The sequence below is a fragment of the Equus asinus genome, chromosome 4 (genome assembly GCF_041296235.1).
Source record: "Equus asinus isolate D_3611 breed Donkey chromosome 4, EquAss-T2T_v2, whole genome shotgun sequence".
NCBI lineage: Eukaryota > Metazoa > Chordata > Mammalia > Perissodactyla > Equidae > Equus > Equus asinus.
Genome location: NC_091793.1, coordinates 25,038,890 through 25,062,400, shown reverse-complemented (window position 1 = coordinate 25,062,400; position 23,511 = coordinate 25,038,890). Strand labels below are relative to the sequence as shown.

The following is a 23,511-nucleotide window of genomic DNA, read 5'->3' as shown; positions in this document are numbered from 1 at the left end:
GTTAACAGGTTTCTTGTGAATTCTGAAGAGGGAGAACTCACTTTTCTCCCAAAATATATATTACATGTATCATTCAGTCAGTCTAGTTTTTCATTTTTGCAGAGCAGGCTATAAAATTCACTTTGAAAAACACTGCTTTAATCAGAATGGCTCTTAGGGCACCACCTCCTAAGGGTGTGAGGGAAGAAAATGGCAAGAGAAAAAGAGATACAATTGAATGGCTTGTTAATTTGTATCATTTTATAAGTCAAGAGCTGCCTATAACACTTTCTTTGAAATGAAATAACTATATATTAATAATACCATAGTTAATATTCATTGAAAATTTACTATGTGCCAGGCATTATACTAAGCATTTGCTATTCATTTTCTCATTTAATCCTAAAAACAACCCTATTAGTTAGGCACTATTATGACCATCTTTATAGGTGAGGAAGATGAGATTTAGTTAAAATCCTCTCCTAGTTACATATTTAGCAAATGGAAGGAGCTGGGAGCTAAACCTAACTCAATCTGATAGCCAGGGCTCAAGCTCCCTAACTACAATACTATAAAATAAAAAGGGTTTTAAAAACAGCTTTTTTAAAAAAATTCAGTTTTACCTGATAATATTTTAGAAAGTTGGTTGGAATACTTTTTATTATATCATTTTACAGTGCGCCCCCCCCAAATTAGGAACTACAATCCATATTGATACATCAACTAGATTTGTTAGCAATTCAGCATTTTTATAAATGTTTATAATGGAGTACATGATGGGTTAACACCTGGTGGAATTAGATTGTATGAATTCCTTCTGAAAGAGTAAAAATGTCCAACACGATAGACTATTTTTCTAAAACGTGAAATCTTGGCCCAGATGTTTTATTTACTGAAAATCAGGGTATTTCACAGTGCTAAAATAACACACTAAGAACTTGTGATTTATTGAATATTAAATTATTTTATCTAATGCCACCACCAAACACAATTTTTTAGGCTTAGAAAATTGAATTTCTATCTATATAGAGCAATTCCCTATTTGAGGAAAATTACTTGTAGATTTAGTTATTTTAAAGAAAAATGCTTAAGTATTTCTTCTGTGTATTTGAATATTGCTACAACAAATCAAATTCTGAGAATCTAGTCCTATTTGGGCATTTAAATGTAAGCTAACATCTTTTCAATAAACTAGTAATTCAATTTTCTTCAGAAGATATCTAGTTCCATTTTCTCAGTGGGTCAAAGTGCTATAAAAAGCAATTACAAAAGGCATCATTTGTATGTAATATCATCATATATTGATTATCAATATCATACTGTGAAACAAAAACCAGTATCACTGTTAAACAAAAACCATAGCCAAGTCACTTATTTTTTTAGACCAGGAGTAAGAATTACGTAAAAATTATATGTAACAGTGAAACACACAGAGAAGACTGTCTCAATTTTTAAAAACTTTATACTTAATTGAATGATTCTTTAATATTTTAATGTACATTTTAAAATGAAAGAAATCTGTTAATATGTCTAGTGGGAGTTCTTAAAGTTGAAGAGTAAGTAGAAGCTAAGAAGGTAAGACCATCTCCACGGGTGCCTTCTATTTTTTATAATCTACACGGGGAAGCAGGGAAATAGCGCTTGACTTAAAGCAGACGTCCTGAGGCCCAGCTCTGTCACCCGCGAGTGTAACCTTTTTCAAGTCACTGGAAACTGCCAGCCTCTGCTGTGAAAGGAAGGTCTAAGGTGATTTCTAAAATTCATTTTAATTTAAAAATTCAGAGATTCTAATCAGAGTTTACCGACTCCAAAAGATAGTACAAAATATTTATGGAAAATATACAACTTGTAGACAGGTTAAGACAACCCATGCCCCCAAGTAACCATTAGTGCTGCTTCATCCTGGCCCTGACACGGGAGAGCAGTAAGGGGCAGCAGAGCGCAGGATTACTGTTCCTAGTAACTCTGTCCTGGTTTCTTTTGGGGTGTGAGGGTAAGAAAATAAATAAATGAAGGCATGTAAAGGAGAAAAAGCAATAATCATTAAGTTAACAATATTTATGACATGCTGAAAGGGTATCTTGAGTCTTACACAAACCAAAGGGCAATTTTCTCTATTCAAAAATATCCATGTCTGGCTCTGAGTGTGGCTTTTCTGTAGCAACCTGCATTTTCAAAGTAGGCTATAGTCTCCCTATGGATCCAGCTTTGAAACTGACAAGCAGCTCACAGGCATCAAAACTGTGGAGTTGAAGGAGACAAGAAATTATTTTTCAGGATAAGTTGATGAGTGTGGATAGCTTGTATGGGCTCATGGTCCTCTACCTTTCTTACTCTGGGGGGAAAATGAGGGTCTCTCTTAGAAAAGTGGTTGGCTGGATGGATGAATTCCTCTGTAGTCCCAGGCCTCTAATTCTAGCCTGGAAATAGAACATCATAATAATTACGTATGCTTTGGGCTGAAGGTAATATGGCCCAATAACACAGAACATGACAGCAGGATTTGGGCTCCATCTTAACCATGATGTTCCAAAAGTCCTCATATGGGCAAATGGACCCACTGTTAAGGGCTATAACTTCTTGGCTATGTTATAGTGGGTCACCACTCTACAAGGCACCTTCAAGTAAGGGAGTCAATGAGTAATTCTAAGGGGGGATGGTTAGACTGACCTTCTGATGGTAGAGAAGCACAAGAAAATCTGGCTTCAACTCCAGAGACAGGGTGTGCAAAAGAGAGAGGAAATTAAGGATTATGGACAATATGGGGTCTGAGTTATCTTTATTTAGAGGTACACTTGAAGGCCCACCAAAGAGGACAGTTGTAAAATCTACAGCTGATTAATATAGAAAGGCAGGCCACTGAGCTATTCCCTCAAATCTCTGCTATAGATGCACCAACAACTCTGTTCAAATGCTTCAAATGACATGCCTAACATCTTACTCCACCTTTATAAGCTTCTTTTTTTCATTCAAAAACCTTACTAAACATCCATTATATACCAATGGGAGTAATAAGAAGAGGGCAAGTAACAGTTCCTGTCCTCAAGGAAAGTACAATCCAATAGGCGGTCAGAATATATATACAAATATAAACCTCATAACTGAAGATTATTCACCAAAGCTTGTCTACATCAAATACTCTGGTTATTTATGCCTGCTGGCATTTGGTACAATATCTAAGCATTCAGAAACTGAGGTCCTTTCTTCTCCGCAGGCACGCTCAGTGATAATCAAGCCTCTGCAGACCCAGGTGGGAGACCCCTAACTGCTATCTCTTTTGCTGATGCACAGTACGGAACCAACTGACTGTCAAAACAAGCCTCATCTTAAGAGCACAAGAAACTTCTGGCCCCACGTTAAAATCAATTTCTAAAATACATTTTAGGAATAAAACTTTCAGATGTTATTGCTTATTTCTCATTTTCGTATGAGAAGCCCTTTCTTTTTGTTCTCACCATCAACAAGATGGGACTATCCATCCAACATAAACATGATCTATATTAAAATACAGCTGTAGTTCACAATAATAAAAGTACAAATAAACGACACTTATCAGGACAACTGATTTTAAAAGATGGTTAAAAGCAATCATCTTAAAAAACTATTTAAACAAGTAATTTACAAAGCATTTCTAATTTATTCTCAGTACAGTCCTGTCAGGTAGGCATTATTAGCTTCATCTGATAGATGAGGAAACTGACACTTGGGAGGTAAAATGATTCATTCAAAATATAGTTATTGCAATAAGGATGACACAATCTTTGATTCTGATCTCCTTATTTGACTCATCCAATCAGTTGTCAAATCCTGAATATTTTACCTTCAAAATCTCTCTTCACTTCCTCCCTCTTCTATATAACCACTCCAACTCCCAGTCCAGAGTCTCATCATCAACTCTAAGCACGAGACTCTTTCCTAACCAGGCTCCCTGCTTCTCTACTTATTTATTTTGAGTGTGTGAGGAAGATTGTTGCTGAGCTAACATGTGTGCCAGTCTTCCTCTATTTTCTATGTGGGATGCTGCCACAGCATGGCTTGATGAGTGGTCTGTAGGTCCCCGCCCGGGACCTGAACCCGTGAACCCTGGGCTGCCACAGCACTACACTACACCACCAGGCCGGCCCCTCTACTTATTTTGTATATGCAACAGATTAATCTTCTGAAGCTTAGGTCTGCTCACTGCCATCTCCTAGCTCAAAAACCTTTAATAAAGTCATTTCTCAGGCAGGTATTCAAATACTCTTCCCAATTTGTACTCAAGCGACCTTTCTCCCAGCTTATTTCCCGCTGGTCTCCACGAAACACCCAAAGCTTCAGCCAAATGGAACCCCACACTTTAACTCAAAGACACTTTGATCTTTCCCATCTCTCCAATTTTGCTTTGAGAAATGACTTTCCTAATTCTTCCCACCACCTTCTATACATGGTTGAATTCGAATCCCTCAACACAAGGCCCAGACCAATGCTATCTCCACCAAGAAGCCTCAGCTTCTTTCTCCTCAGACCTCCCAAGGCACACCTGTTATCCTCTTTAATTTTTTCCCCAAGAAATAGTTACTGAGTAACTATTAAGTGTCAACCACTATAAAAAGTCAGGGAATGCAGAGATGAACAAAAAGAACATTTTCTTTAAAAGCTTACAGTTTAGTGAGGGAGGCAAAAGTGAACCAAAAACTCACGCCTCATAAGGTCCACAGAAAGTGGTCAGCTCAGGAGTCTCCGTGAGCCTAAATGAAGGATATAGAGATTTAGCTTTGTCTAAGAAAGTCAAGCAAGGCTTCCCAGCGGAGCTGACACTTTGACTGAGTGGGAAAAGATGCACAGGTGCCTGCTAAGAGGATTAATGCGCATAGCCACTATCTCCTTCCGTGGAGCTGGAGATGAAGAGTCAGAGTGGGAGACTGGAGAGGACGGCCTTTGAATTGCCCAAGTGTACAAACCCTAATGTGCCATGAAGGGCCATTTCAGGAATCACAATCAAATACTGTTTGTGGAAGCGATTTTTAAACTGAAAAGTGCTATACAAATAAAGATATAATTTATTTATACATAACAACGCTTCCTATCTACCTTTTGAATTTAATTGGCAACAGGAATTACCAGACTCATTTTAAGAAACATATACACAGACAGTAAAAGTTTGACAGAATCATCTAAAATGCTATCAAATGTAGGCTTTATGATATCCTGCTGTCCTGCTCAATCTCTCTCTCTATACACCCCACCCGAGAAACACACAGACGTACAGAACTTCCAAAGGTAAATGGCCCAAGAGCAGTGAATTCACATTCAAAATTCACACTTAAGAATATAAGAAGTAACTTCAACCAGAGCTTCCTAATAATTTCCCATTTTATTGTCAGAAACTTCCTAAAATTAGAGAACCTGTGCTATCTCTGTTTGTAGGTACAACTCAAAGAATTTTCCATTTTCTCTTCAGCATCAATAAATTCACAATCTATACACATGGATTCCTAATCTTATTTCAGTATTTCTTTAGGAACTCAAATTGGTCAATATAATGCAAAATTATCTAGTGAACGGTTTCTAAGACGCATGAAGAACAGAAGTCTTAACTATATATATTTATATTACAAAGCAGGGCTCACCCTTACCACTGTCATTAGAAACACAATCTGCGAGTCTGAAACAATGGGAAACAGGGGCAATAAGCAAAAAAAGAGAAAGAGAAATAAGCAGCGGTGAGAAGTTCAGTGAGTAATTGCAAACTACCATGAAATGATTCAGGGAAAGGACTTCTGGCTATGATGGCATGAACAGGTCAGTGAATCCTCTCCTCAAAACAAGACATTAAAAAAACTGGACGAAATCGTCAAACAGGCATTTCAGGGTTTTGGAAATCAATCAAAGGCAGACAATAGAGAAATTTCTTGAAAAATTGCTAGAGCTTTAGGGTAAGGAGTCTACAAATTTACTGCCTGGGGATACTCCAACCTGCTAATCCCACCCTCCTCTTGTCTCTCAGCTCTGCTGGGGAACTCAGTTTGATCAGGACAGGGCTGGGGCCACGAAAACCAGCAGCTTTGCAGCCAGGAGGCAGACTCAACGTGGGGCAGTGGGCGGTGGAGGCAGCAGAAAACCCAGAGCTTTGTCAGCTAAAAGTGGCAACTGGGTAAGACCCTAACGGGGGAAACAAAGTTCTAGCTTGAGGCTGGGTCTGACTGGAGGGAGTGGAAGGCCAGCCAGAAATCTGAAGAGAAGATCCTGGAAATGAGAGAATCATAGAAGAGTTAGATATGCTCTCCTCACATCCCTGGCTGTGAAACTGCACACGAGGAGAGGAGACATGAGAGGGCCCAAGACAAAGAAAAAGTCAAGGCAGACTTGACAACTGGCTGAACTCTGAATGTATTTCCCAACCCACAAACAGATTGACAGAGAGTAGAAGCTTTATAAGCTCGAAGTGCTTAAGCACAACCTCTGCCCAAAACATTGGCTGACCACTAAGCTATGGAGACTTTAAAGGGCTGACTCCTGGCCAGGCTAAAAAGTAAAACTGAGAGTGAAAAACACTAAGCAGAAACATCAGTGGTTGCACACCATGCAAGAGTCACATTCCACAGTTTAAGTCCAGGCAAATTACTTAAAAAAATATAGACACCTGCATCTCTCAAAAAAAACAAATAACACTTCAGAGTTGCTAAAATATATTACTAAAATGTCTAATTTATTAAAAAATTACAAGACACGCCAAGAAACAGGAATGTTTGCCTCATACTCAAGAAAACAAGCAGTAACCATAAACAGATCTTAGTGGGCCCGGATGTTGGATCTAGCAGATGATTTCGAAGCAGCAATTACAAATGTATTCAAAGAATTAAAGGAAATATGATGACAAGTAAGGAACCTCAATAAAGAAACAAATCATACATGAAAATTCTAGAGCTGAAAAGTGTAATAACTGAAATAAAAAATTCACTAAATGGGCTCAACAGCTGATTTGATATGGCAGAACAAAGACTGAGTGAACTGAAAGAGAGATCAAGAGAAATTATCCGATCTAAAGAACAGAGAGAAAAAAGATTGAAGAAAAAAGAATAGAACTTTAGATTCTGTTGAGATTCAGCTTAAAAACAAACAGAATCCGAACCTGAGGAAGAACATCAGTTGTCGAAACACACCCGCAGTGAAAGTCGCAGGATGAGAAGTGGAAGAACAAATATTTGAAGAAATTATGCTCAAAAACTCCCCAACTTTGATGAAAAACATCAATCTACAGATCCAAAAACCTCAATCGACTCCAAGTGTGATAAAAACAAAAAGATCCACCCTACACACACCAGCGTCCAACTGCTCAAACTGCTCAAAGCCAAAGGTAAACAAAAAATCGTAAAGCAGCAAGAGAAAAACAACTCATCACATACAGGGAACAACAGGATTAACAGCTGACTCTCACCAGAGGCCTGAGGGCAATGGGATGACAGAGTTAAAGTGCTGGGGAGTCGGGGAGAAACCATCCACCAAGCAAAACTATCCTTGAAAAAGGAGGCGAAAGAAAGACATTCCTAGATAAACCAAAACAGAAAATTTGTTTCAAAAGACCTAGTGTATAGAAAATACTAAAGGATGTCCTACAGGCTGAAAGGAAATGACATCGGAAAATAACCCAAATCCATAAGGAAGATATGAAGATCATGGAAAATGGTAAATATCTTCAAAAATGTAAGATTCTTTAAAGTAATAATTATAATACTATATTGTTGCATTTCTAACATATACATAAGTATAATATATATGACAATAATAGCACAAAAGATGGTGAGGAATGGAGCTATACTGGACCAAAGCTGCTATATTTTACCAGAATAACACACACACACATACCCCCATCAATAGGTTGTGATAAGTCAAAGACGTAATCTTTGATCAAGAACTAAAAAAATACAAAATTTTTAAAAAATAATTTTAAAAATCACAAAGGGATTTAAAAGGTATTGTAAGAACTAAACAGAAATCAGTAAAGAAGGAACAGAGGAACAATAAAAGACATGAGACATAAAAACAAACAGTAAAATGGTAGACATAACTCTACCCATATTAACAATTACAGGTATATCTTGTTTTAGTGCACTTTGCAGATATTGCATTTTTTAAAAGACCCTCCACCAGCAAAAAGATTACAACTTGCTGAAGGCTCAGAAAATGGTTAGCACTTTTAAGCAATAAAATATTTTTAGATTAAGGTATGTACATTGTTTTTTTTATACATTATTCTATTGCACACTTAATAGACTATAGTATAGCATAAACATAACTTTCATATGCACTGGGAAACCAAAAAATTCTTGTGACTTGCTTTATGGCAACATTTGCTTTATTGAAGTGGTCTGGAACTGAACCTGCAATATCTCCAGGGTAGGTGTGTACATTAAATGTAAACAGACTAAATGCTCTGATAAAAAGGCAGCAATTTTCAGACTGGATAAAAAAGTAAGATCCAATTATATGTTTTTTTACAAGAGACATACCTTAGACTCAAAGAGTTTGAAATAAAATGAAGGGAAAACATGTCATGCAAATAGTAATCCTAAGAGAGCTGAAGTGGTGATATTAACATCAGACAAAATAGACTTAAGGGAAGAAATATTAATAGAGACTAAAAAAAATTTCATATTGATAAAAGGGCCAATTGGTTAGGAACATTCTGTTGGACAAACCATCTACTAAGCCATGAAACAAGTCTCAATAAATTTAAAAAGACTGAAATCATACAAACTATGTTCTTTGACCACAATGGGATTAAATTATAATCAAAAAAAGAATGAAACTTGGGAAATCCTCAAACATTTGGAAATTAAACAACACTTCTATGTAACCCAGGATCAAAGAAGAAATCATAAGAAAATTTTTAAAATACCTTGAACTGAATGAAAATGTAACACAACAACATATCACATTTTATGGGATGCAGCTAAAAAGAAACTTAAAGGGAAATGTATAGCTTTAAACACATATAAGAAAGGAAAGAAGTCTAAAATTGATGATCTAAGGTTACAACTCAAGAAGCTAGGAAAATAAGACCAAATCAAACCCAAAGCTAGTAGAAGGAAAGAAATAATAAAGTTCAGAATGGAAATCAATGAAACAGAAACAGAAAAATAATAGATTAAAAAAACCAATGAGGGGCCGGCCCGGTGGCGCAGCAGTTAAGTTCGCACGCTCCGCTTCAGCGGCCCGGGGTTCGCTGGTTCGGATCCTGGGTGTGGACATGGCACCACTTGGCAGCCATGCTGTGGTAGGCGTCCCACATATGAAGTAGAGGAAGATGGGGACGGATGTTAGCTCAGGGTCAGGCTTCCTCAGCAAAAAGAGGAGGACTGGCAGTAGTTAGCTGAGGGCTAATCTTCCTCAAAAAAAAAAAAAAAAACAATGAAATCAAAAGCTGATTTCTTCTGGAAAGATGTGCAAAATTAATAAACTTTAGCTAGACTGACCAAGGAAAAGAGAGAGAAGACAGAATCTCCAAAATCCAGACTGAAGGAGGGCTATCACTGCAGATGCTACAGAAATTACAACGACCACATGGGTGATGAAGGATAACTTCATATCAGTAACATAAACAATTGAGATGAAATAGAAAGATTCCCAGAAAGACAAAAATTACCAAAATTGATTTAATGAGAAATATAAAATAGAAATAGAAAGAGAAAAAAGGAAAGACTGAGGGGTGGGACGCATGGCTGAGTGGTTAAGTTCATGTGCCCTGTTTCAGTGGCCCAAGGGTTTGCCAGTTGGGATCCTGGCACAGACTTATCACTGCTCCTCACGCCATGCTGAGGAGCGTCCCACACAGCATAACTGGAAGGAACTACAACTAGAATAGACACCTATGTACTGAGGGGCTGGAGGAGAAGAAGAAAAATGAAAAATAAAGACTGGCAACAGATGTTAGCTCAGGGCCAACCTTTAAAAGAAAACCAGACTGACAACTAGTAAAGAAACAGATTTAGGAATTAAAATATCTTGATAAAGCTTTGGATTTCTATTTTATTCCTTCTTTGTCCTTTTCACAGTTCTTCTGGAAGTCTGTGAGTTCGTAACTATTTGAAAGTGATTTGGAAACACAGCTAACAGAGCAGCTTGTATATTCATGATTCTAAAACAATGCTATGGAATGCCTCATTTGCTACCATCATGCCTAGACTTTTCAAATAAATTGTGCCCATTACTTATGAAAATATGAAATTATGTGCTTATATATATCTGATCAACACTGGAAAAACAGCATGTTTTCAAAGAAAGAATTGATTTCTTGGTGCTCTAATATCTAATAAAAGAAAATGGAAAGTATTTGCAGTTAAACCCATCCTTATTCAACGAAAGCTTCCACTATAAAGCTCTTTATTGGGAAGCAAATCTTATCAAGTGTCTTAAAGGCTGAATAAAGCTCTCCTGATAATCTGATACAGGAAAGGCAAAAAGAAATCTAAAAACTAGAGAGAGATCTTTCTATGCAGAGTATAGAACACTTTTATCTTTGGAAATATTCCATACAATCCCACAGAGAATATGATTTCCTGTATAATATATACGTGATACATACCTACTGTTAATTTAGGACATTTCCTTTACTTTAGCAAGTTAGTAGTAAGAGCCCAGGTCAAAGAGATAGGCTGGGGCCAGGGGGTAATAAAGCCAGCACAGAGTTTGGAATTTATTCTAAGTACATTAGGGAATCACTAGAGTTAAGCAGGAAAATAGCATTATTTGCATTAAAAAACCCCACAAAAAGTATCTTGGCTATAAAACTATATGGAGAATGGACAAATTAGGTAGCAGTAACATAGGAAATAAGTGATGAAGTTTGGACCACAGTGGTAACATGATGATAAACACCTTACATGAATTAAACTCTTAACTCTCCTAATAGCCACTTAAGGTAGGTACTATTGTCTTCATTTTTTGAGCAAGCCAAGGCAGAAAGAGATTAAATAAGCGGTCCAAGTAGGAACCACAGTGAGACTCAAACCCAAGAAATCTGGCAGAAGAACTGAGCTCTTAAGCATGTGCACTATCCAGCTATAGTATTAAGATGAGAAGAAACTGAAGTGAGAAAAGGTTTTAGAGTTATGGTTGCCAAGACTTGCTAACGGATTGTATGTGGAGTTCAGGAAAGAAAGAAGGAAAAAATGACTCATAGATTTTGCTTGAGCAACTAGGTGAATTTGGTACTACAACTGTATATAGAGAGGATATAAAAGAAGAGGAAAAGGGGTCCTAGGACCCAGGCCTGGAGTGTTGCAATATTTAAAAAGTTGAACAGAGAAAGAAGAACCAGCAAAAGAGACTAAGAAAGAACTTCCAGTGCTTTGGAGGAAAATAGGGAGTGTCTCGAAAGACAAGAGATTCAAGTATTTCAAGGAGGAGAGAGGAGGCAATGTGTAGAGAGACAGTGTACGATAAGAACAGAGAAGGGACCGTGCGATTTTGCAAAATGAAGGTTACTGGTGAAGCTGAGAAGAGTAGCACCCCTCTAAGTTTGCTCTCGTCATTGCACTTATCTTGTTAGAGCGTCTGTCCCATCTCTAGACTGAAAGCTCCTGGGCAGGGACTGTTGAGTTTTAACTCTCAATCTTTATCTTCTAATTACAAGCTTGGAGTAGAACTGAAATTACATAGATGCTATGTAGTGTAACGTAAATGCTAAGTTAATTCAAAAGGCTTTCTGGTATGATGATTAAGGTGAAGATTTCAACATGATGGCATGCCTCCTGCCATTTTCCAGCTCACAATCACATACCGTGAGAGAGCCATTTTGCGCGCTGGGTGAGCTGCTGCTCTGCTCCCCGTGGGCCTGCGTACTTCCGTAGAGCGTCAGGTTATGCTCACTGGTCTGGCCGGCATAGTCCTGAGTGTGTGGCACTCCATATTCTGTGGGAATTCCATTCTGTGGAGGTGGTGGAAACGGGATGGTAGTAAAAGGCTGAACCATTGCGTCAGGAGTTGTTGTTGGCTCCTGGTTACCCTAAAACAAATAGTGAGACAGAAAATAAGGAGAAAGGTGATTTTAAAGTCTTATTACATAATTACTTTTAAGGTGAGCATACAAAATTCTCTTGTTCAAGAAAGTTCATGGAAGCCTTATTCACAATAGCCCCAAATGAAAATGACTGTACTGAAATCAATGGATAAACAAATTGTGGTCTATTCACAAAATGGAGTGCTACACAGCAAAAACCAACAAACAAAAATGAACTAATTTGCAACAACACTGATGAGTCGTAATATTGTATTGGATAAAAGAAGCCAGACACACAAAAATACACACTGTATAATTCCATTCATATGAAATACAAGAAGAAACTAATCTATGGTAACAGAAGTGAGAAAGCAGCTCTGTCTTCTTTGGGTGGGGGTAGCATTCACGGAAATTTGGTACTACAGAACATTCTAGGATGATGGAAATGTTATATATCTTATTATCGGTGATATCAAATCATTAAAGTTCACTAAACTGAACAAGTGGTAAGTATGTTATTATATGCTAATTATAACAAAAGAAAAATAAGACAAAAAAATCATCAACAACATATTAAACTGTGAAGTATTTATCACTATTATTAAAAATCAGGAGATAATTGTACCCACTACTATTATTCCTTCTACATACAACAAAACAACAAAAACAAAATGGAGACAAAAGTAATAAAAAAAGATAAGTTACCCTTACAAATATAGCTATATACTTAGAGAAGCCAAGAGAATGAACTATAAACTAGTAGACCTAACAATAAAAACTTCTCAGATTTATACATAATAACTTTCAAAACTAGCAATAACCAGTTATTCCAAAAAGTAACAAAATTTTCATTGTAATATAAAATATACAATACATAAAATAGAACAAGACTTGAATAGATAGAAAGATACATTTGGTTTCTGGAGGAATACTTAATATAAAAACGCTAACCCTTCCTAAAGTAAAATGTATACCTAATGTCATTTCCAAACAGAAACAAATGGTGTCTGAGGAAGGACAGAGGACTAAAAACGTTTCTAATTTGCATATGAAAAACCAAAAAAAGTTTGGAAAAGGAAAAACTATGAAGTGGGGCATATTCTATCATATATTAAAACTTGCCATAAACTGCTGTGATTAATCAGTAAGAATATACAAAGCGATTAATGGAATATTGATAATCATAAAACAGATTCAAATTTATACGGAAACAATTGAAGATAAAGGTGGCATTTCAATTCAGCGAGTGAAAACTGTTCATTTATCATATGGTATTTGTAAAAGCTGGCTACCTGCTAGAAAGAAAATAAAATGAGCCCCTTGGCTCGTGTCCATAGCCAAAAAATTCCAGAAGGAACAAAATCTAACATAACAACTACAACTATAAAAATACAAGAAAACTTGGGAGTACAACTGGGGTGTGTGGGATTCTTCAGTAAGACAGGAAACCTAAAAACCAGAAAGGAAAAAATGAAAGACAGATTTGGCTATGTAAGTTAGAAAGGAAAGAAGGGAGGAAGGATAGGAGGGAAGGGAAGAGAAAGGGAGAGAAATGGACTCCAACAGTCAAAAGAAAAACCAACTAGGGGAAAATATTTGACACAAGTAAGACAGACACACTGGGTTATCATCACTAATGCAAGAGTAAGTCATACAGATTAATAAGAAACCCATACAACAGAAAAAGAGGCAAAATGTATCTGAACAATTCACAGAAGATGAAATACTAATGGCTGATACAAAAATGCTCAGCCTCACTAGCAAATGGAAATACCTACAACAAAGTAAGTCTATTTTTTTGTCATCAAATCAACAAAAAATTAAAAAAATTTAATTTAGGTATAACTGACATACAATAACTGCATGTATTTACAGCATACAATTTGGGAAGTTTTGACATATATACATGTACACTCATGAACTCATCACCACAATCAAAATAGTAAACATGTCTAGCCAAAATCTCCAAAAGTTTCTGGTGCTCCCAATAATAAGCATGTATTACTTCTGTTAATAAAGCCTGCAAAATATTTTTTATTTTTATGTATTATTTTGAGGAAGATTAGCCCTCAGCTAACATATGCCACCAACCCTCTTCTTTTTACTGAGGAAGATTGGCCTGAGCTAACATCTGCGCCCAACTTCCTCTATTTTATATGTGGGACGCCTGCCACAGCATGGCTTGATAAGTGGTGCAGAGAGGTCCATACCCAGGATCCGAACTGGCGAACCCCGGGAGGCCGAAGTGGAGTGTGCGAACTTAACCACTTATGCCACTGGGCCAGCCCCAACATATTTTTTAAATATAAGAGAATGACAAACAATGTAATCAATAAGGGAAAGTCAATATGCTGAAACATTGAATTATTGTGCTATTCTCAAGAAAACGGTAGTGACGTTATCTAGAAACAAAAATTCATAACTGTCTTTCAGGTTATACAGCATCAGAATTCAGCTGTCTCCAGTGTCCGAGAATCTTTTTCTACATGGTACTAAGGACTTTTTACATAAAAATCTTGCCTTTGTTTGGTTCTTAGAAATTATGCCATGAAAACCTCACATTTTTACCCATAATTTCTCAGGGAAAAAGACTATCTTTGTCATCCATCAGTATACAGGTCCTCTTCATTATCTCTAGGTTGAAGTATCCCACAATTTCTCCTTAGCTATTCTGGGCATCCTAAGAGGGAAATAAAGTAATTCTCTCCCTTCTCCTTCAAATCAACCTACCTGTCTACCTACCTACCTACCTGCATGAAGCATGCCGCTTCAGAAGCCCTCCTAGAATTTACTGGCCTGAAGAGAGATGTGAAAGAGAAAATTCAAATTCAGGTGGATTGGTGAATGAACGAGAATAAAGGCACCAAAGGTCTTCATAGTTCCACACTCCAGCTCCAGGCATAAAGATAACCTTAGAGGACACAGGGAGGGTCCACGAAAAATCGGTAAAGGCTAAACGATACTGTTTCTCAGTTACGATTAACATGGCAAAGGGGACTTCTAATGCTTTGACTTTGCTCCTCTCAAACTCATCTCTTACTCCAGCCTCTGGCCTCCACTCAGCCCTGCTGGGAACGATACTCTGGCACACAAGTATACAATATTAACTCTCCCACAGGGGTAATCTTGACGAAGCTGGCTCAGTCAACTGAATAAACACATCAATTAGCAGTGGGAGATGGGAGAAGAAGGGTAAAAACATTTTATAGGATCCACTGTAGCCTTGGCACTATGTGTTTCAAAGAAATACAACACAGGCAGAGGCTGAACTGCTTCCCAAAGAGAAGAGAAAGGAGAACCTCTGTTAGGAGATCAAGAAGAAATTCTTAGTATATTATTTTGTTACTTATAGGAAAGTTTTTTATTTTTGTTAAAGAAAAACAACCACTGCATTTACATACTAAGGGAATAAAATTGGGATAGGAGTGCTTTCACATTTTATCTCACACTCTGCAATATCTGAAAATTTCCCCAAGTATACCTTATTGTTATTTAAAATGTTAAATGGTTTCAGATTTCTATTATATTTCCAGGCCACAGTCCAGGGTTATAACTTCAGAAGAGAAGTGCGATGGCCCCCAGACAAACTATGAGATAACAGTTCGCATGACTATTTCTAGGGAAGAACTTACCTCTAGTTTGTATGAAACTGTTTTGTTTCTAATACCTTATACTAAGCGGCTTAAGTATAACTCATCTAAGAATATGAATTAACTTTTCTTCCTGTCCACAAGATTAGACACGATTTCTCTTTTCCCTAATTTCACAGTCTATCAGCTTTCTCTTCCATGAGATTAACAGACAATAAAGAGTTCTATGCAAATAAAGTTTCCACCTCACCTAACAAGAATATAATAAAGATTTAACTATAACTCTCTCTTCCCTAGAACATAAATTATGACTTTACATGAAAGATGAGAGGAAAAATAAAGTATAGTCACCTTTTAGTTCTTATCAGTGTATCCCATTAAAATGAAAGTTCTCTGAAAGCAGGACTAGACTTCACTCTTCCTGCGTGCCAGGAAGTTATCCCAACGTCTGCTGCCTTGTACACCTCGCTTGTGTCTTTTTGCTCAAGTGTCAGCTTATCCTGACCACTCTGTTTAAAATGTCAACTCCTATTTCTCCCTATCCCCTAAGAGCAATAACGATGCTGTCTTCATTTATTCTGTCTCCTCTACTAGAACGCAAGCTTCATGAGGGCAGGAGGTTTTGCTCAGCTCTTGGAACTATGCGGGCACAGCCATACAGTCTTACTCTCACTTAAGGGTTTTGCATCAGCAGAATAATAAAGCAGAACATCTAAGATGAAGGGTGTCCCCACCCTGTAGAAAGCAAACTGTAAGGACAGAAAGAGCACGTTTCATCCACTCCTTCTCCTGTCCCCATGAACTCACTACAGGAAGTTACACACGCAGCAAGTCTTCGGTTAACTGTCTTCCGATCAGCAATACAATTTATAACTATATCGAAAAGTCAGACCTTCTGAATTTCCAAAACAGCAGCCCATATTTCTAACCCCCTGGTTTAAAAACTAAGACAACACAAATGAATAAGAAAGCTGCTTTTCTAAAGCTATTTTTGAAAAATTGAAAAAAAAAAAAAACCAACCCTGGGGCCGGCCCCATGGCCGAGTGGTTAAATTTACCCGTTCCGCTTCGGCGGCCCAGGGTTTCGCCGGTTTGGATTCTGGACGTGGACATGGCACCGCTCATCAGGCCATGCTGAGGCAGCGTCCCACACAGCACAATCAGAAGGACCTATGACTAGAATATACAACTATGTACTGAGGAGCTTTGGGGAGAAGAGGAAGAAAAAAGATTGGCAGCAGATGTTAGCTCGGGTGCCAATCTTTAAAAAAAACCCTGAAGAGAGCTACATGAAACAGACAAATCTGAGCTGTAGCATTATTTGACATTTCAATAATTATTCAACAAACCAATACCCTGTCATCTCATCACCATTCTATTATCTACACAAAAGTTTAAAAGAGAAATTAAATATTAAGAGGACAAAAAATACCAGTCTATTTCCCATAGAATGCAGCCCCTGTGAGTCAACAATTTCCAGTCTTTGATTAAAGCTCAAGCTGATACCCACACAGGAAAGCAATGTATGAGTTATAAAGACTGGCAACAACTTCTTAAATGTATTATTCTCCAACACAAATTTGTTTATTCCACTACTTAGATACGACCTAAAATATCATCAAATCCATCTGGGACCCAATCAATTTCATATTTTCCCAAAGACAGGCTGGAACGTATGGTTAGAGCATAATCTGAATCTCGGCTTTGCCACTTACTATAACTGTAGAAACCTAAATACACTTTAATACCACCTACCTTCTCCGTGCTTGAGGTTCTTCATCTATTCTATTTTACAGCAGTGTTAATGCCATTATATTGTTGTGAAGAATTGGTAAGATAACATATATGAAGTGACTAAAACCCTTAACTCCCAATAATTAAAGATGAACGTTCTCAACCACTACAATCACCAGGTAGATCGTAGGGTCAAGCTTCCACAAATTAGCAAATATTAAAATCCCACTAGATGTCACTATAACGGATGTTACGTGAAATTAAAAAAACCCTAATGACCATATTTTTGGGGACAATATTTAAGAAAACAAAGCACAGATATACAAAACTATAGCGGTATATAGAAATCAGCTAGCAAGTAAGAAAAATCCACTAAAGAAGTTTCTAGAATGATCAACCAGCTGAAAAGGTAATGGCGAGAGATATTTGAGATTCTATTTCAATTCTAAGACATGCACTAAAACCTACTATGGGTCCACAACTGTCATAGGCAGTGAAGACATCACAACAAAAGTCAGAATCTGCCTCTCAGGAATTTACAATCACATTAGGGAGACTACCGTAAACACAGGAAAACTCCAATACAGTTTAGAGCAACATAAAGGTTCACCATCACCCATTAAGTACATTCTAAACTCCTCCTGACCCTCCCTCACCTGTATTGGCAGCCTACACTTAATGAATATTTATTATGCATCTGGTAATACACTATGTACTTTATATATACTAACTCATTAAATTCTCACAACCGCATAAAGTAGGTATTCCCACTATTCTCCTTTTACAAATAGGGAAACTGCCATTTAAAAAGGTTAAGTATTGGGGCCGGCCCCCTGGCTGAGTGGTTAAGTTCTCGCGCTCCCCTTCAGCGGCCCAGGGTTTCGCCTGTTCGGATCCTGGACGCGGACATGCATGGCACCACTCCTTGGGCCACACTGAGGCGGCATCCCACATGCCGCAGCTAGAAGGACCCACAACTAAAATATACAACTACGTACTGGGGGGATTTGGGGAGAAAAAGCAGGAAAAAAAAAAGAAGATTGGCAACAGTTGTTAGGTGCCAATCTTTAATAAAAAAAAATAAAAAGTTAAAGTATCTTATCAAAAACCACTCGGCTAATAACTGGCATAGGAGACTCAAATTCAAATCCAAGCCAATTCTAAAGCTGGTGTTCTTAGTCACTACTCCAAGCGGCATCTACAGCAGGTTCTTCCACCATTTCTTCCCCAGTCATATCATACACAACTCCTGACTATAACTCTGTGTTGCAGTGAATCTAGACCATTCAGTATTCCCCAAATATGGCGCTTTCCCAAGTCACAGCCAGACTGCTACAGCAGGGGTCAGTGCCTTTCCCCATGCGGTACCTCTATCAGGAATACTCATGTATAATGAAATTTGGCTGGCCATAAAGGATCAACTCAAATAATCCCTTCTCCATGGAGCTATTTCTAGAAAGGAAGTACGGCAAAAAGCAGGGGTCAGCACACTTTTTCTATAAAGGGCCAGACAGTAATATTTAGGCCTTGCAGGTTCTGATACAACTACTCGACTCTGCTGTTGTAATATGAAAGGAGCCACAGATAATATGTAAATAGATGAATGTGGCTATGTTCAGTACAATTTTATTCAGGCGCACTGCAATATAAACTTCATATAATTTTCACATCTCAAAATATTCTTCTTCTTCTGATTTTTCTAAGCATTTAAAAAGGTAAAAGTCCTTCTTAGTTTGTGGGCCTTACAAAAACAGGCAGTGGGCCAGATTCGGGTGTAGGCCATAGTTTGCTGATCCGTGGTGTAAAGGAAGGAGATTAAGCTTTAGAACCAAATAAACCTTGGATTGCATCCCGACTCAGTGAGCTATTAGTTGTGTGACTCTGGACAGGAAACTAAGCCTCAGTTTTGTCAACTATACAATGGACATAATGGCTCTCTATTGTGAGCTGAAATGAGATAAAGAATGAAAGGGCCTGGTACAGTGTTTAATATAGCAGACTTTGAGCAAGCGTTTGCATTCCCCAATTCCAGTTAGAAGTAATTCCTTCCTCTCCTGTATTCATAGCACTTAGCTTCCACTACTAATATGTAGAAGACATTTCAATTCAAAGCCTTACACTTAACACATCTAGATATGTGTTTTATCTCTATTAAAAGTTTCATTATGATGAGTGGGGACTGTTTTGTACATTACAGACTTCTATACGGTGCCCAATAAATATTAAGTGTTAAATAAGTATTTATTAAATTAGGAAGATTAAGGTGGAAAGTTGCATGTACGCACACTACAGCAAACTGCTGTGTTTGGCTAGAGTAGAGAGTGTAACGAGGGACAATAAACGATGAAACAAATGTTACCCTGGGTTGATAGCACATTGGAGCAGAGAGTTGGGGTGGGCAGAAAGAACTGCTAGAACACCATTAGGCAAGAAAAGAACTAACATTTATGTGCTTGTGCTTTAGGTACGTGACTTACTTTAATCCTGCAAACAAAGGAGCTAAGAATGATGTCTTTCTCCTTTAAATCATATGCAGCACCAGAGGTCACACACTATCATATACAGTCTTTCCGTGCACAATGTGAAATGTGCTGGATGTTTTAATTCTAAATTCAAATATACTATCACAGCAAATAGTTCCCAGCAAACAGGAAAAACGTCTAACCCAAGGACCACGTCTCAACCCTTCTACCAGTCTATTCCGTCACCCACAGCAACCTCAGAGCGTCGTCCATGACCTACCTATGGGTGACTTCCAAATATTTTTAGGTCCAATCCTGTCCTTTCTCCCAAGCTTTCACAGGAGGTAGAGCAAAAAGAAGAGCAGGGGCCTGCAAGACAGGCCTGAGTTTAAACCCCAACTCTGCCTCTCACCACACATGGAGGGACCGCTCAGCCCTTCCTAGCCTGCTTCTTCACCTGCAAAATGCACTGCTTCCTTCACAGGGTGTGGCGAGGGTTAAACGAGAGCAGGTGAAACTCATTAACTCGGTGCCAGGCATCCTAGTTGATCAGGTTTCTGTCCTTGATCCAGTTCTTCCAGGAGCTCATCTCCAACTCAGACTGGATCCTTCCAGCTCAGCGCCCCAACAACATTACAAACTCTGTATGTCCACAAAGTGAATTTATTACCTTCTTTTCTCATTTCTGCTGATTATTGAGTTAACCATCTTTCCAGTCAACTAGACTCATCTGGAAGCTCTCCCTTATCCTTTATATTTTGCTCTATGTATTCAGTGTCCCGATATCCAAATCAGTTAGATATTGACGATTTTAACTACTATTTCTTGGTAACGAAGAACCATGAAAAAGGGAATAACCGAATCCTAGCTTACGTGATATTAACAGTATGTGGGATATATTAGAGGGGGGAGGATCAGGAGGCAGAAAGAAGAGGCTTTTGCAACATACTGGAGAAGACATGTGGGCCTAAACAAGTATAGTGGGGCAAAGGAAACGCAATGTAGAGACGTTTTGTTGTGGAATTGAAAGAATTTGGCAACTAATCAGTTATGGGGAAAAAGGCAAAACAAAATAACTTTTTAAGACTTACAGTTGTGAAGTATTCAGGACCTATGACCCCACTCACACTTACAACACTTTAAAGAAAAGTTTTCTCATTATTTACAAGTCATACTGCTTGGAGTAAATGAGTCTGTTTTGTTATTGTTTCTTAAGCATATTCTCTTGCCTACCGAATTATTCTATTATTTGAATCAATTATTTACTGACATTTAAGCATCGACAACATTCTAGTCTTTAATGGGGAGGAAGGGGAGGCACAAGGGCAAAAATACGATTTTGCTTTTGCAGGACCAAATTTAAATGGTGAGAAAGGCATGTAAACTAATAATTACATCAATGTTATTTGTGCTACGAACAAAGCTAAGCACAAAGTACTATAGGAGAACATACAAAGAACGGCCCAAATTATAACTATCTTAATTTTTCTAGGATAATTCAAGTTTATGTAATCTTAGAGATAGAAGGGTATTTTTGTTTGTTTATATCTTCCCATTTATTTTTCCTTCTTTCTTTCTTTTTTTTTCTGCTGAGGAAGATTCGCCCTGAGCTAACATCTGTGCCAGTCTTCTGCTACTTCATACGTGGGTCACCACCACACCATGGCCACCAACAAGTGGTGTAGGTTCACACCCGTGAACCGAATCCAGGCCACCAGAGCAGAATGTGCAGAACTTAACCACGAGGCCATGGAGCCAACCTCCCTATTTATTTTTCAACGTCATTCTAATTCGTCAGTTTGCTAATCTTGATTCCCACTTATATACCTAATCTGCAAATGTGCTGCTTCTAATCAACAGACTGCAAATCCTGAGAAAAAAGTTTCCCAATTCCCACATTACATCTACGATCAGAATGGATCACTGATAGAAACAGATCAATATTACTTTTATTCACACCATCATAAAAAGCATCACTTTGTTATTGAGGAAGAGCGTCCTCTCACTGGATCATCACCACTGCCAACGTCACTAATCGTTTCCTAATGCTGTAGATAAATGGAAATTAATTCTCTAGGTTTGTTATAGAAAGAAAGTATTGTTGTCTTTAAGTATTTTACAAATTATATCATTTTTATCACCCAGGATTTGCTTAGATAGGCTCAGATTTCAAACTCTACCTGCCTTTGTAAAGAAGAGTTTTTACAAAAAGCTCTCAGTTGCAGGTCCCTAAGCAAACGTCTATCATTCTTCTCAGCTCTTGTACTAAAAGCAGTGACTTCTGTCCAGATGTCTGTGATCAAAGGGAAAAAAGAGCTATATAACTGCTATCACAGCAAGATAAAGACAGAACACTGGATTTAAGATAATCTAGAATCAATTAAAATAATTTTTTAAAATGCTGCAGAAGAATGATAGACCAAGAAGAAAACCCAGGGTAATAAAATGGATGGATAAGCATGTACAAAGACAAAACAGTGCCCACTCACTAGGCACAAAGTAAAATTCATTCTAGAGTCTCAGTTTACCTGCATACTTAAATTTAACAAAAGTAAGTAAGATAAAAGTGAGATAAAAGTAACGTATTTGCTCTTATACAGTGAATATAAATTATACCCAGAGCCATAAGGTGTCAGACAATCTGTAGGTAAATTAGAAATTGGGAGGAAAAACCTATACATGAAGTTTCCATGTAGTCTCCATATGTATGTTCAGGTTGAACTCCAACAGTTCAGTTTTCACTCAGTCGTCTGTAACTTAGCAGATGGCTGGATCCCAAGGAGGCTCACAAAAACAGATTTAATGATTATAGTAACAAAAAGCCAATCACCAACTGAAATACTAAATTTAAGGGGAAGTATTGTCTGATTTCAAGGAAGGAGCTCAGGACACATCTCTTCCTGCTGCAGTCTCGGCAGTATGATCACTAAGGCCACGCGGCATGGACACACGTCCACGACACTCAGGCCCCACACCCACACTCATCTTTTACCTGGTTCCTTGAGAGCAGAGATTCCCATACTTTATTGTGCATAACAATCGCTCTGGGAACATATTTTTCAAAAAGCCAAGATCCTGTCCCCAGATGAGGATTCAGTGCGCTGGAGGGGGGCCCTGGCGCTCCAGGGTTAGGTGGTTTGGCTAAAGCACTGAGAAGCACTGCTTTGGAGGCCTTGGCTGGGCAGAACGGTAAAGAATTATGGTGGCACAGGTGCCTCTAGAAAATACCCTGAAGCATTCACACCTCTAGAAGGAGGACAGAGATTAGGGAGGGAGAAGGTTATGAAAGGAAGATAATAGTGTAAATTACCTGATCGCAGAGAATTACCTTCTTCCATGGAACTCATAAATAAGAGAATAAACACCAGTTTTTAAAAAATGCAAACCTAGTGAAATGCATGCCTAACCATGGGTCCTTCTTTTAGAGTGGGTATGACCTAAAGACTAGGACCTGAAGAGCGAGTGTGCCCAGGAAGGGGTGACAGAGTGCAGGAGGAACTGAGTGCAATCTGGAGCTCTTGCAAACAGATCAGAAATAAGAATAAAACAAGATACAGTATACTTTACCTGCCTGCTTAGAATAAAAATAATTACAGATCTGGGACATGCAAGTCTAAGGATAGGTACAGGCCTTGTCAATAAGAATACTGCAAACTTGCACCAAATCTGACACACACACACACACACCCCCTCTTTCAAATTACTCAGACAACAGTCAGCCGGACCTCTCCCCTGAGGCAGAGTTCTGCCATCTCAAAGCAATGAA

The 23,511-nt window shown here is 38.1% G+C and overlaps 1 protein-coding gene across 50 annotated transcripts in view; it reads right to left on the bottom strand.

Annotated features, from left to right (window-relative positions):
• RBFOX2 (RNA binding fox-1 homolog 2) overlaps positions 1-23,511 on the bottom strand; it is a 264,721-nt gene that overhangs the window by 50,960 nt on the left and 190,250 nt on the right. For all 50 annotated transcript variants that reach the window (XR_011502613.1, XR_011502614.1, XM_044780574.2 and 47 more), the window contains one exon: positions 11,741-11,965. Coding sequence is in view for 48 of the 50 variants with exons in the window: in XM_044780574.2 (XP_044636509.1) it covers positions 11,741-11,965 (225 nt within the window). In the remaining 2 variants the exon portion in view is untranslated. The remainder of the gene's footprint in view (positions 1-11,740; positions 11,966-23,511) is intronic.